Source organism: Staurois parvus, unplaced genomic scaffold, assembly GCF_062004578.1.
Source record: "Staurois parvus isolate SC_StPar_1 unplaced genomic scaffold, SC_StPar_1.0 ptg000249l, whole genome shotgun sequence".
In the NCBI taxonomy this organism is placed as follows: domain Eukaryota; kingdom Metazoa; phylum Chordata; class Amphibia; order Anura; family Ranidae; genus Staurois; species Staurois parvus.
Genome location: NW_028318045.1, coordinates 699,571 through 713,895, shown reverse-complemented (window position 1 = coordinate 713,895; position 14,325 = coordinate 699,571). Strand labels below are relative to the sequence as shown.

The 14,325-nt window shown below is 44.4% G+C and overlaps 1 protein-coding gene across 1 annotated transcript in view; it reads left to right on the top strand.

The window, feature by feature from the left end:
* Positions 1-14,325, top strand: part of SYN3 (synapsin III) — a 486,671-nt gene that overhangs the window by 167,886 nt on the left and 304,460 nt on the right. The window contains exon 4 of the mRNA XM_089680647.1: positions 4,492-4,583. Within this exon, the coding sequence (XP_089536773.1) occupies positions 4,492-4,583 (92 nt within the window). The remainder of the gene's footprint in view (positions 1-4,491; positions 4,584-14,325) is intronic.

Here is a 14,325-nt window from a genome sequence, read left to right as displayed (position 1 = left end):
TTGCCCAAACTCAAAAAAGCCTATGAAAAAGGTACCAGGGGCATTTCATGGGGCCCCCTACTGACCCCGGGCCCTCGGACAGTGCCCGAGTTTCCAAATGGTCAGTCCACCCCTGCCCCTGACCCTCTGTCTGGACAGCACTGATTGGCCCTCTGCTGATCATATGTACTCTCCCAAGAAGAATAAAAAATTATCTAGCAATACACACCAAAATGAGCATGTGCAGCTTGCCCCCAAGGCTCTGTTCTATCAGCAGATGGATTGGGAACAGTAGAAGTGGAGGATCAGAGAAGATGGGATTAAACATCCTTTTTATAGTGTGAAGCAATACACACCAAAATGAACATGTTCAGAGTATTTCCACATGATATATCTCATCAGGAGATTAGAGGCAGACACTGGAAGAAGGGGAGGATCAGAGCAGTCAGGATCAAAACAATCTTTTTACGCAATGTGCAGTATAAGAGTAGGTTCCTAAGTGAGTATAACAAGCATGCTTTACTGCATATACGGACTGATTTTACTGATGTGGGTTTAGTAACACTTTACGGCCCCCTTTAGTTCATAAGTTGACAATCATTGCTCTGATGCGTCTTGTAAGAATCTCACAGTGTGCAGTGAAATCAGAATAAGAAATTCCAGCACAGGACAGGAGATTGTACAAATGTGCAAGACTGAAGGGAGGGCTGGAGGTCAGTGTTACACACTGGAACTCCCCTTCAAGCCTTTGGGAATATACCACTGTTATCAGAGCCTTTGGCAGGGCCCTATATGAAGTGATCACAGACCCAGGTTATCGGCAGGCACATTCATTGAGTTGTTTAGAGTTTGATGTTCTGGGTCATCGGCAAGGCGCTTGGAGAAACGGCATGAGTGCAGGCCAAATGATACAAAGCGAGATCGGAACGTAAATCCAGATAAAATTCATCATGATTGTTTTCACAATGAAGAATTCCTGCAAAGAAACACAAAACCACTCTCTGTTTGATGGAGTGGAGACATTTTTTTGTATATCTCCTGCAAATCTGTGGATTGCATTATAGGCAAAGCTAAATTTGCTTCTGTCATTTTCACAGCGTTCTAGTCACCGGGGATCACAGCCACATACACTATATTGCCAAAACTATTGGGACACTCCTCCAAAATATTACAGGTAATTTTCTAGCGCTGTCTATTTATGCGGCACTTTACATATATATTGTACATTCACATCAGTCCCTAACCCTCAAGGAGCATGCAATCTAAGGTCCCTAACTCCCATTCATATATACACATACTAGGGCCAATTTATACAGGATCCAATTAACCTACCAGCATGTCTTTGGAGTGTGGGAGGAAACTGGAGTACCCAGAGGAAACCCATGCAGGCACAGGGAGAACATGCAAACACCAGGCAGGTGGTTCTGTGGTTGGGATTTGAACCAATTACCCTAGTACTGCCAGGTGGGAGTGCTAACCATTTAGCCACTGTGCTGCCCCATTGGATTCAAGTCCATCCGTGACATTTCCTTGCTACTAAATATTCCATGGTCAACTGTAAGTGGTATTATAACAAAGCGGAAGCAACTGGGAACAACAGCAACTCAGGCATGAAGTGGTAGGCAGCATAAAATGACAGAACTGGGTCAGCACATGCTGAAGTCGCCAACTGTCTGCAGAGTCAATAGCCAAAGACCTCCAAACTTTGTGTGGCCCTCAGATTAGCACAACAACAACAGAGAGCTTCATGGAATGGGTTTCCATGGCCGAGCAGCTGCATCCAAGCCTTACATCATGAAGTGCAATGCAAATCATCGGATGCAGTGGTGTAAAGCATGCTGCCACTGACTGTAGAGCAGTGGAGATGTGTTCTCTAGACTGATGAATCACGCTTCTCTGTCTGGCAATCCGATGGACATGTCTGGGTTTGGTGGTTGCCAGGAGAACATTACTTTCCTGACTGCATTGTGCCAAGTGTAAAGTTTGGTGAAGGGGGGATTATGATGTGGGGCTGTTTTTCAGGAGTTGGGCTTGGCCCCTTAGCTCCAGTGAAGGGAACTCTTAAGGCGTCAGCATACCAAGACATTTTGGACAATTTCATGCTTCCAGCTTTGTGGGAAGAGTTTGGGGATTTTACAGTAGATGTAACCATTATTGCATGGCTTGCTAAAGCATTGTGTAACAAATAATTAACTTTTTTTCTTAAAGCTGAACTCCACGCAGCTATAAAAGACACAAATTACACAGCATTAGACCCTTTCAGTCCCTTCACAGCAGAGCTCATACTGGGTGAGAGTGAAGCAGCACAAGTAGCTATTCATGTGTGCTGCAGTGTTTAAATTTTAACAAGGAAAATGCATATAGGAGGAACAGAGATAAGTGACAGAGATAAGCTCATCACTGTGTATCAACCAACTGAAAATGTTCTCATCAGGAAACCCACCTTGAGAAATGCAAAGTAACCACCATGTAGACATGAAGGAACTTCAAAGAGATTATAGGGGAACAGCAGTACTGAGAATCAGCAAAAGAAGGTAGAAACAGTATTTTATTTTTAAAAAAAAACTATTTTCTTGTAGTGCCCTCTGGTGTACATAGTTTGTAGGGTAGTTAGAGGCTTGTTAGAAGCCTGGGTGTGAATCAGTCAGTTTATTTTAGGTCAGCCTGGAGGGCTCTAAAGGTCAGGTCTCTGGTACCTCCCCATGGTTCTAGAAGCTTGGAGAAGTTTCTAGAAGCTAGCAGGTGGAGGCCAGAAGGTGCTGATCTGCATATTTATAGGTATATGGCTAATCACCAAGCAGGAGGCTTGGCAAGGTGGCCTAATTAGCCCATAAGTATGAGAGAGCCTGACCAGCAGAGGAGTTGTGTGGAAGATGGAGTGCTGAGGTGTGCTGCTGTGTAGCCGGGGAGGGGACCCTGGATAAGGGGGGTTTGCCTCCAGGTTGGGAGAATGGGAGAAGGAAGTTAAGAGTGGGAGCATGCACTGCCCTGCAGTCCACTTAGGAAGCACATTCTGCAAGCCAGTAAAGAAACTAGCTCAGCTACAGGACACAAGGACAGTTTGAGTACCTCTACACCCCCAGGGCCTACAAGAGAGAGGGCTACTAGGTGGTATACCCAACCAGTTCTCTCTGGGACAGTTCTGCAAGTCAGTTATGGAATCTCTTGCTCCGGGATACTCCTCAAAGACAGGCAGGTGGATGGACAGGTTCTAGCTAGGGTCTGAGGAGGTTCATATAGAAAGGAGACCCAGTGCTCCTTACAGAGACTGTGCTACTGATTTATCAAGAAACTAATGCCAATCTGGAGGGAGTAGAAAGTCCAGGATCCATCCAGAATTTAGGAAGTTTATGCTCAGAGTTATTGTTTCATCTTGTCAAGTTGGGCATCCCATATATCCTTAGACCCTATCCAAGTTGTTTCCTCCAAATAAAACAAGCCCATGGATTGGTTATTGACTCTGGATGGAAGGTGGAAAATGTGTGTTTCCTGGCCTTGCAGGAAAAAGGGGGACCCAAATTCAGTATCTTTCAAGGGGGTAGTGCTGCAGTCTATTGTACACAATGTGCAGAGCAATCTGAATGTCATTCAGTTAGGGTTTACTTCTACCTTAAAGGGATACAAAACATTGTGCTATTTAGGTCTTAGTGTAGCCAAGTCAGAGTAAATGTTGCCCTTAGGTTGGTTTTCTTTAACTTGGGCAATCCAAAGTCTTCGTCTTTCTGTGATCAGATCAAATTGAAAAGTGCTCTGTGCCATGTACAGCCCGGCCTTTGCCTTTCATCAGGCTGAGCCGTTTAGAGCGATTGTCTTGTCACGTTGAGTGGTGCAGCGCCAAGGGTGACGGATCTCTGCAGAAACTTCTGGAACAGGAAGAACAAAAATCTGATTCTGCTAAATATAGTGCTGGACAGGAAACTCTTTGAGCAGGTTAATCGCACGGCTTTCCTGTGGACATCATACAGCTGGAGCTGGTCAGCGACAGACATGTTATTGTTCAGTCTTCTAAAAAATGATGTTTTCTTTTTGTAAAATGTAAGAATCTGCTTTAGAATAGGATTAGAAGAACTAAGGTGCAGATACAGTATGTTGTGGACAGGCAGGCAGGGTTCCAATGCAATCACTAATGCACTAATAAAGTGAATGTATAAATAATTTGTACATTTTCTTTGATTTTCATGTTTAAGGTTTTAAAAATTGATAGGTAGATAATAGATACTGCATGAGAACATTTTATATTCTCCTTTTTAAGCCAGATGAGGCTTCTTTTTATGTTTTCCTCTGTCTCTTTGCAAATTGTTGAAAAAGTCTGTTGTTTACAGTACTCAGTAGCTCAAGCTGAAATGTATAAGTGAATGAGTGATAGCAGTGACTCCTCCATGAGTAGACATGGGTTTTCTGTGAGTAAGCGCTATTGGTTGTATTCACCGCACAAGTAGATATGTAAAAAATCACTATAAGAAATGCACTTTTTCCTTCTCGGAATGTGTGACTATTTTTATTAAATTTCAGGCCGAATTTTCAGAACTGAACCTAGCTGCATATGTGAATGGTGGCTGCATGGTGGATATGCAAGTAATCCGAAATGGCACCAAGGTAGTGAGGTAAGTCTGCTAGTGAAAAGATGATCAAATGACTGGTTGTAACTGTACTCAGCCAACATTCCAAGATCAAGCTGTGGGTGAGATAAGTCCTAAACTGTCCATGCCATACATCAGTTGTCTCTCCAGTGACATGAATTTCCTGGTGCCACAATATTTTAATTGGGGGAAATCTGGATATAAGATGGATCCCCAAAGAGTATGCAGTAGCAAAAGACTACGCCTACACCACATGCATTAGCAACTAATACACTGTTTCTGAAATACAAAAATCTTGTGATGCTCCCTTCTTGACTCAAAGACTCCAATCCACGAGCCCACTGTATGACCATGGAATATTAGATACTGTAGAAGCATGTTTATATTGTAGACTCATATTACCCAATTGATACTCCTCTATGAAACAGTTCAGTGCTCCACCAGCTTGTCTCTCTATAGAACCCTTGGTGTCCTTTTGGGTATCTGTCTCTTTGTCACTATCTCTTGGGTTTTCTTGGCAAGATATAGATAAGTGACCTATCACCCACACAATCAATTTTTTCTTGAGGCAATTTGCAATGAAACTACCAATGTTTTTGGGCTGCATGGGGTACCTGGACAAGCCAGAGGAACGTATAGACGATAAAGATGGACTTGCAGAGGGAATTCTGTCTTCAGCAAAGAGGACCTTTCAGCAAGAGAGGTGAGTATGACAACAAGTGGTCAGGTTTACTTAAAGCCTATCTCAGCAGGGAAGAGGTGGAAGAACCTTGGTCAGGTTTTATATTGCAGTTTTTGCCCCATTTGGGAATTTTTCCTCACTTTCAGGACAGGAAATTTCTCTATTGTCCATTTAAGGCTAGGTTCTCACTGCTGCAATCTGAATTTGATCCGACTTTCAGCACAATGTAGTGCAACTTGGATGCTACTTTGAAGTGGTTTGCGTTATTCCATGGGCCAAAATCTCACTGGAATCACAAAATAGTACAGGAACCTTTTCCAAAATTGTGCCATGCTAAACTGCATTGATGTGAATGGGCACCATTGAAAAAATGTGATTTCCATTATCATACGATTCTGTGTGAGTCGTATCTGAAATCGCATTAGTGTGAAAGGAGCCTAAAAGGAAATGTCACGTACATTATCCACAGGTGAGGTGCTGCAACCCAATTTACTCTCTCCCAGGCTGTGGTTTGGTGCCAGAGTAGCAGTCTCCATCTATGTCCCAATAGATACTTGTGAATGAATGTCGGCAACAAGGTGAAAAGTAAATACATTTTCTTTATTGAAAATGAGGAGTAAAATGTTCCATAGCACAACCCACTCTAACGCATTTCAGTCCAGAAAATACTTTATTCGTAGCCTGGTAGCCAGGCATAGCCAGGCAATGAATAAAGTCTTTTTTGGACTGAAACATGTTAGCGTGGGTCATGCTATGGAACATTTTACACCTTGTTTTCAATGAAGAAGATTTATTTATTTTTCCCCTTGTTGCCGATATTCGTTCAGCGAGGAGTATTTATAATTTTTTGTTGTTGCATTTTACAAATTGTAGATTATCCACAAGATGCAGCTCTCAACAGCTCAGTAATATCACCCTGTTTTTGTTTAAAAGGTAACTCTACCTTATTTGGAAAAAAAAAATCAAATAAAAAAAAAATAATATAGCATATACAATTGCAGCTCATGTCATATTGTAACTGAATGTTATTTTAACTTGACCTTTCCTTTTCAATCTGAAGCACTGTATCTTTCTGTAAAATGCAGAGCAATATGGCTGCCTGGAGGGATCCTTTACATAGATGGTGTACAGAACACCCCCAGATATGTCATTTTCTGTTTGTGTGATTGGCTTATTGATTTTCCTAGAAGTAAGCACTAAGATAAAAGTCAGGCTTTTGGCATCCCCTGCAACAAAATGTAATTTTTGCTGAGACACACTCAAAGGGAAATCACATCTAAAAGGGATGCAGACCCTGCCACTTTCAACCAAAATGCTATTTCTTCAGAATAACAAAAGGTAGGAATCTGCAACAAATTTTGTTCAAATCCCCGCATAACTCACCCAGAGGGGAATGTTTTTGTCTCAGCAAAAGTGGAGTTAAGAATGCAATACTCACCTCCTCTCCAATGATCCAACATCCATGGAGTCCCTCATTAGCGCTGGCATCTTGCCCCTGATTTCTTCCAGGGCCGGTGATAATGTAACTCTGCACATGCACATGTGCTGGAAATATAAATTGAGTTGCGCATGTGCAGGTCAGTGTACATTCTACACAACACTGTGAGCAGACAGGTAAGTTTATAGTATTGCAGAAGAGACCCTGCATGTCTTTTGCAATAATGTCTGCCTGCTTTTCATATTTGACTTTAAAGAGGTTGTAAAGGCTCAAAGTTTTTTCACTTTTTTGCATTCTATGCATGAAGGTAAAAAACTCCCCCAAGTACTTACCTGAGCCCCATCTCTATCCAGTGATTTGCACGAAAGCCTGGGCTGTCCCGGGTCTCTCTCTCGTTATTGCCTGAGACAGCAGCAGGAGCCACTGCCTCCCACTACTGTCAATCACAGCCAGTGAGCCAATGAGGAGAGAGTGGGGGATGGGGCAGAGACGAATCTGTGTGGGAATGGACATGCACAATCCAATGATGTGCACAAGAGCCTCAGGGGACTCTCTCTCTCTTCTCATTGCCTAAGACAGCAGAGGGAGCCAATGGCTGTCAATCACAGCCAGTGAGCCAAGGAGGAGAGAGAGAAGGCGGGGCCGAACTGCGGCTCTCTGTGTGAATGGACTCACAGAGCAGCGGCTCGGGAGCAAGCCTGCTCTGGTGCCCCAATAGCAAGCTGCTTGCTCTGGGGGCAGTAGACAGGAGGGAGGGGCCAGGAGCACCGTCTGGGGACTCGAGAAGAAGAGGATCAGGGCTGCTCTGTGCAAAACCACTGCACAGAGCAGGTAAGTATGACTCGTTTGTTATTTAGAAAAAAAATTAAAATCTGCATTTACAATTACTTTAACCGCTTCTCAACTGCCCTATAGCAAAATCATGTATATATACGTGATTTGGCATTTTTGGGTAGAAGGCGCGCCCTACCTGCACCACCATTCGTGGCCGCGACTATCAATCACCAGTGCCCGGTGATTGCAAAGCATCTCCGATGGGGAGGAGAATTGTATGTAAACAGTACAGTTCTCCTCCCTGTCAGCTCGTACACTGCTTTGAATGGCTGTGCACAGCACAGCCATCCAAAGCAGTGTGATTACAGTGAAGCACAGACACAAGTAAAACAGCACACATCACACAGTTAACCCTTTGATCACCCCTCATGTTAACCCCTTCCTGCCCAGTGCCATTAGTACAGTGTCAGTGCTTTTTTTAGTACTGATCACTGTACTGGTGTCACTGGGGAAGTCAGTGATACCAAGTCAGTTCCCCCTAGTGTCAGAATGCCTGCCGTAGTCCTGATATAAGTCGCTGATCGCCGCCATTACTAGTAAAAAAAAAAAATTCCAGTATCTATACCACCATTTGTAAACGCTAAAACTTTCACATAAACCATTTAATTTACATGTATTGGGATTTTTTTTAACAAAGACATGTAGCAGAATACATTTTGGCCTAAATTTATGAGGAAATTTGATTTTTCACCGGACATGTTTAATAGCAAAAAGTCAAAAATATTGTTTTTTTCTCAAAAATGTCAGACTTTTTTTTTACAGTGCAAATTATAAAAAAAAAAGCACAGGAGATCAAATACCACCGAAAGAAAGCTCAATTTGTGGGAAAAAAAGGATGTAAATGTCATTTGGGCGTTGCATGACTGCGTAATTGTCAGTTAAAGTAACGCCGCGCTGTAACGCAAAAAATGGCCTGGTCAGGAAGGGGGATAAATCCTCAGGAGGGCAAGTGGTCAATTTTGCTTTGAAGCATATCCAAGTGATCACATGACTGTAATGCTTCTGGAAAGGGTTAACAGAACACAAAATGACAACTTCCTTTGCTTCAATCTGACCTCTATTACATGAATATCTAAAATAAAGCATGCAGACCTCACATTCCCTTTAATTGTGGGGACACTTGGCTGTTGCCCACTTCCCTCCATGTAGTATTTATTTATTTCAGGTACTTATATAGCGCTGTCAATTTACACAGTGCTTTACATATATATTGTACATTCACATCAGTCCCTAACCCTCAAGGGGTGTACAATCTAAGGTCCCTAATTCACATTCATACATAAACATACTAGGGCCAATTTAGACAGGATCCAATTAACTAGTAGCCGACCGCAGATAGCCGAATGACGGCTGCACTGCGGCCGGCCAGTTCTGAGTGGACGTCATATGACGTCCTCCCAGAACGCGCTCTCCTGCGCGCCCCAGGGGGCGCGCACCCGGCGATCTCCGTGATCGCTGTGTCCTACGGACACAGCTGATCACGTGATGTGGTAAAAGGCCAATCACAGCGGCCTTTTACCACGTGATCAGCGGTGTCCAATGACACGCTGATCAGAGGGAAATGCAAGTGCCGGTTCTCGGCTGCACTTTCCTCACGCTGTCAGATCGTGAGGAAAGTACTGCCGAGAACCGGCAGTTGTCAGAGCGGGGATCGGCACCGATCATCAGGGCACTGATGATCAGTGCCCTGATGATCGGTGCCCAGCAGTGCCGCCCGCAAGCTCCGCCCACCTGTGCCCAGCAGTGCGCCCACTAGCTCCGCCCACCTGTGCCCAGCAGTGCACCCACCTGTGCCCAGCAGTGCACCCACCTGTGCCACTCTGCAGTGCCACCTACCTGTGCACAGAAGTGCCACCTACCTGTGCCCAGCAGTGCCACCCACCTGTGCCCACCCACCTGTGCCCACCAGTGCCACCCACCTGTGCCCACCCACCAGTGCCACCCACCAGTGCAGCCCAGCAGTGCTGCCAGTCAGTGCTACCAGTCAGTGCCCAGGGGTTGTGCCAGTCAGTGCCGCCAGTCAGTGCCCAGCAGTGATGCCAGTCAGTGCCGTCTATCAGTACCCATCATCAGTGTCACCTATCAGTGCCGCCTATCAGTGCTGCATATTAGTGCCGCCTATCCGTGACACCTCATTAGTGCTGTCTATCAGTGTCGCCTATTCGTGCCACCTCATTAGTACTGCCTATCAGTGCCCTTTAGTGCTGCCTATCAGTGCCCATCAGTGCTGCCTATCAGTGCCCATCAGTGCTGCCTCATCAACGCACATCAGTGAAGGAGAAAAAATACCTGTTTGAAAAATTTTATAATAGAAACAAAGAAACTTTTTTTTTTTTTTTCAAATTCTTTAAAATTTTTTTATTTTTAGCGCAAAAAGTAAAGCGCCCAGTGGCGATTAAATACCACCAAAAGAAAGCTCTATTTGTGAGAAAAAAATTATCAAAATTTCAAATGGGTACAATGTTGCACGACCACGCAATTGTCAATCAAAGTGCGGCAGCGCTGAAAGCTGAAAATTGGCCTGGTAAATAAGGTGGTATAAGTGCCTGGTAGGCAAGTGGTTAACCTACCAGCATGTCTTTGGAATGTAGGAGGAAACCAGAGTACCCAGAGGAAACCCACGCAAGCACAGAGAGAACATGCAAACTCCATGCAGGAGGCACCATGGTTGGGAATTGAACCCATGCCCCATTTACTGCAAGGCAGACGTGCTAACCACTAAGCCACTGTGCCGCCCACGGTAGAAATCAGCTGCTACATTCTGAAGGAAAATTCCTTCTCATTACATCTACAATGATGCATCTTCCCTGGCTGAGGCATTGAGGAGTCACTGCCCTCTGGAGCGGGCTGGTGTGAAGCTGTTTATGGACTGCTAGGAGTGAAGCTTTCCTAACGGCTCGGGGAAAGGAGGCGCTTTGTAAACAAGCATGAAAGCTCTATTCATTATCACATTTTAGTCATAGTTCCTGTACTGCCCCAGGACAGGCGTCTGCTATCAAAACAATGTGCACCTGATGTCTACGAATCCTCCAAGCAGACGTCTTGTTCTGTGACACCATATTGATGACAAGCAGGGGTCATGGAGGAAGGCACTAAAGCTGAATGCTAAGAGACCAATGAATGCAGCTTTGAAATCATAATTCATTATTAAATTTAGATTTTATATGCCAGCAATGTAGGTACTTGAATTTGACCTGGTATCAGTCTCTTGCAGTCCCTGTACAGCAGGACTGAAGTGTGATAGAAAGAAGCAGCACAAGGAGCCAGTCAGTTCACGTGCTGCCAAGAAGCATGCTGATTGGAGGTGAAAACAGAGTTACAGAAAGATGAGCTTGTCACTGTGCAGCTTCTCCTTTCACTGTCCAGTCACAGTCTGGGGGTGGGTCTGGGACAACCTGGGCTCAGAGGAAGTGGACTGAATGATGCCAGCCATCAGACTGAGGGCATGAAGAGGCAGAAAAAAGCACTACAGGGGAAATCCCTAAATTAAAGATGAATACTGCAGCAAAAGCTGTCTTTTTATCTTTTGACAAACTATTAATTTTTAACATACTCTTAGTTGGAGTTTTGCCGTATATGTTATCTGCATTCAGTGGTGTATTTAGGTTTTGTGGTGCCCTAGGCAGCCCCCCCATGGTGAAAGGCTGACTTTGACCAACAACAGCCCTGCCCATCTCCCACCTGAGAGAGCCTTCCACTAACAATCCCCCCCCCCCCCCCGACAAAAGAGAGAAAGACACTCACCTTCGCAGCTCCAGCTTGGGAATTAGAGTTGGGCTTTCCATACACCATCAAGCAGCCCGCAACCTCTCTTGGATCCCACCTGGTCCCCATGCCACACATGTCCCATCTTCCGTCCCTTCTTCCGGGGAAGAGGGGTGCTGCCCCCCCTGAAAAATGCCGCCCTAGGCAAATGCCTTGTTTGCCTTGTGATAAATACGCCCCTGTCTGCATTTAGTGATTTGATGTACAAAGTAGCCACACTTTTTTTCTTTACTAAGAGTGAGAGAAGAAATATGGGGGTTAACAATGCTGATTTCTCCTTCTGAAAATGTTATACCTTTGCTGTGTCAGGTTCTGTCAGTAGATTTTAGCACCTTCACGGTGCGTTAACACAAAGGGCATTGTCGCTCTTCAGTGTGCATTGTGCTAGGGCAGCCAGGGCTCCCTAATGCATTAAATACAACAAAAAAGCACATATACTTTTTTGTATAAAGGCAACACACCAGAATTCGTAATAATGTGCTACTATGCATTGTGGTACTTTGGCAAGGTGCATTGGGGCGGCATTAAAGAACACATGCATCTCTGCGCATTGCGGTAACGTGCGCTAATTATTATTATTATACAGGATTTATATAGCGCCAACAGTTTGCTCAGCACTTTACAATATAACGGGAGACAATACAGCAACAATACAGTTCAATACAAGAGGGATAGGAGGGCCTGATCCTTGGAGCATACAATGCGCACATTCCTACAGCACACATTATGCATGAATAAACTCCTGACATGTCACAATATACAGCAACAATATCATTTTTTTAATAAAAACTCCACCTTTTTTTCATTCAAAAATTCTTAAAGTGGAAGTAAAGTCAATTATTTAAAAGTTGCTGACATGTAGAGTATTTATGACAGAAGAGACCCTGTTGGTCTCTTCTGCCATAAATGCATCCTCCTGCCTGTCAGCTGTCATGTACACTGAGCCGCACATGTGAACATTTATGGCCCTGATCTGTGCCGCGGTGATGTGACATCACAAGGCCACAGGCACAGGACATGGAAGGAAGATCATGCGAAGATGGAAGCGCTCGGGGGGACTCTCCAGATCGATACCACCACAGTGCTGGAGGGCACCAATTGACAGGTAAGTCTGCCATAATGTACTAATATGCCATGCATATTAGCACATAATGACATAACTCACCTGGGAGGCCCCAAAATCAAATATTTACAGCAGAGTTTACTACCGCTTTAAGCATCAGTCCAGTGGCTTTGCCTAAGCTGAGATGATGTGATCACTCTGCTGCAGGCAAGAGGAAGCTTTTCCTCAGACTCCTCTCTGCCAGTGATCAGACTGCAAGATTGTAACTTAACAAATCACAAACTGAGAGGCTGCAGCAGGGGCTGATCTGTGTCAGACATTTGTGAGTACAGCCAAGAACTGCACAGGCACCAGGATTTACATGATTTGGTCTTCTCTGAGCTGGCATGAAGTAAATGATGTGAAGTCCCGGGTGATGAAGTGAAGTACTTTAAGTAGATTCTCAGAATTGTATTCTCTCATTCCTTTGCACTTGCTCTGATTTTAAATTAGAGATTAGATGGCTGGCACTGTCAATTTTGTGCTGGGAGAGCAAAGAAAGTGAAGGTAAACGTGCTCTCCGGTGTAAATTTTGAGAATAAATTGCCCCACAATGCCTGTAGCAACAGATGTCAGCGAGGGCTCATTTGAAAACTCATATACAGCTTGTTATGGAGACCCTGTTACCACATCCCCACAATATAGCTAACCAAACACAATTGTACCCCAATGGGACCTTTAAGGCACTATTACCACAAAGATTATAAAAAAAACATTTAAGATTTTATTGTACAAAAGCCATAGAAAATCAAAACATTACAACTTTCAACACAACATTTTTTACATTGATTACAAGGAACTGTCAGTAAATGGTGCGAACTTGTGATATGTCTCCATTCACCCACCATGGCCCCACATCCAATCACTTTCCAAAGCTTGCCATCTCAACCTCTGCAACATATCTATATATGACACCACTAAGCTCCTAATTCACTCCCAGGTTATCTCTTGTCTCTACTACTGCAACTTCCTCCTCATTGGATTACCTTTACATAGGCTATCCCCCGAACCTTTACATAGGCTATCCCCCGAACCTTTACATAGGCTATCCCCCGAACCTTTACATAGGCTATCCCCCGAACCTTTACATAGGCTATCCCCCGAACCTTTACATAGGCTATCCCCCGAACCTTTACATAGGCTATCCCCCGAACCTTTACATAGGCTATCCCCCGAACCTTTACATAGGCTATCCCCCCTTCAGTCCACCATGAATCCCAACAAATTAAATTCAAAATATTAACAACAACTTACAAAGCCATCCACAACGCGGCCCCCAGCTACATCTCTACCCTAGTCTCAAAATACCAGCCAAATTGCTCTCTATGTTCCTGCAAATATCTCCCGCGCTCTAATTCACTTGTCACCTCCTCCCATGCTCACCTCTAGGACTTCTTTTGAGCCTCTCCCATCCTATGGAATTCCCTACCCCAATCTGTCCGACTATCCTACTCTGTCCACTTTTAGGTGATCCTTGAAAACTTTTCTCTTCAGAGAAGCCTATCCTGCCTCCACCTAACAACTGTACATATATTTTCTCCATCGGCTCCTTCCCTCCATTTTGTATCAACTAAACCTTCCCTTTTAAATTGTGAGTTCTAACAAGCAGGACCCTCTGATTCCTCATGTATTGAATTGTATTGTAACCAGGGGCGGACTGACAACTCATGGGGCCCCTGGGCAATAGGGGATCATGGGGCCCCTGTGTCATTGCCCAAACTCAAAAAAGCCTATGAAAAAGGTACCAGGGGCATCTCATGGGGCCCCCTACTGACCCCGGGCCCTCGGGCAGTGCCCGAGTTTCCAAATGGTCATTCCACCCCTGATTGTAACTGTACTATTTGCCCTCATGTAAGGTGCTGAGCAAACTGTTGGCGCTATACAAATCCTGTATAATAATAATAATACAATTTTTTTGGGGTTTTGGGCAATAAAATGTTAAACG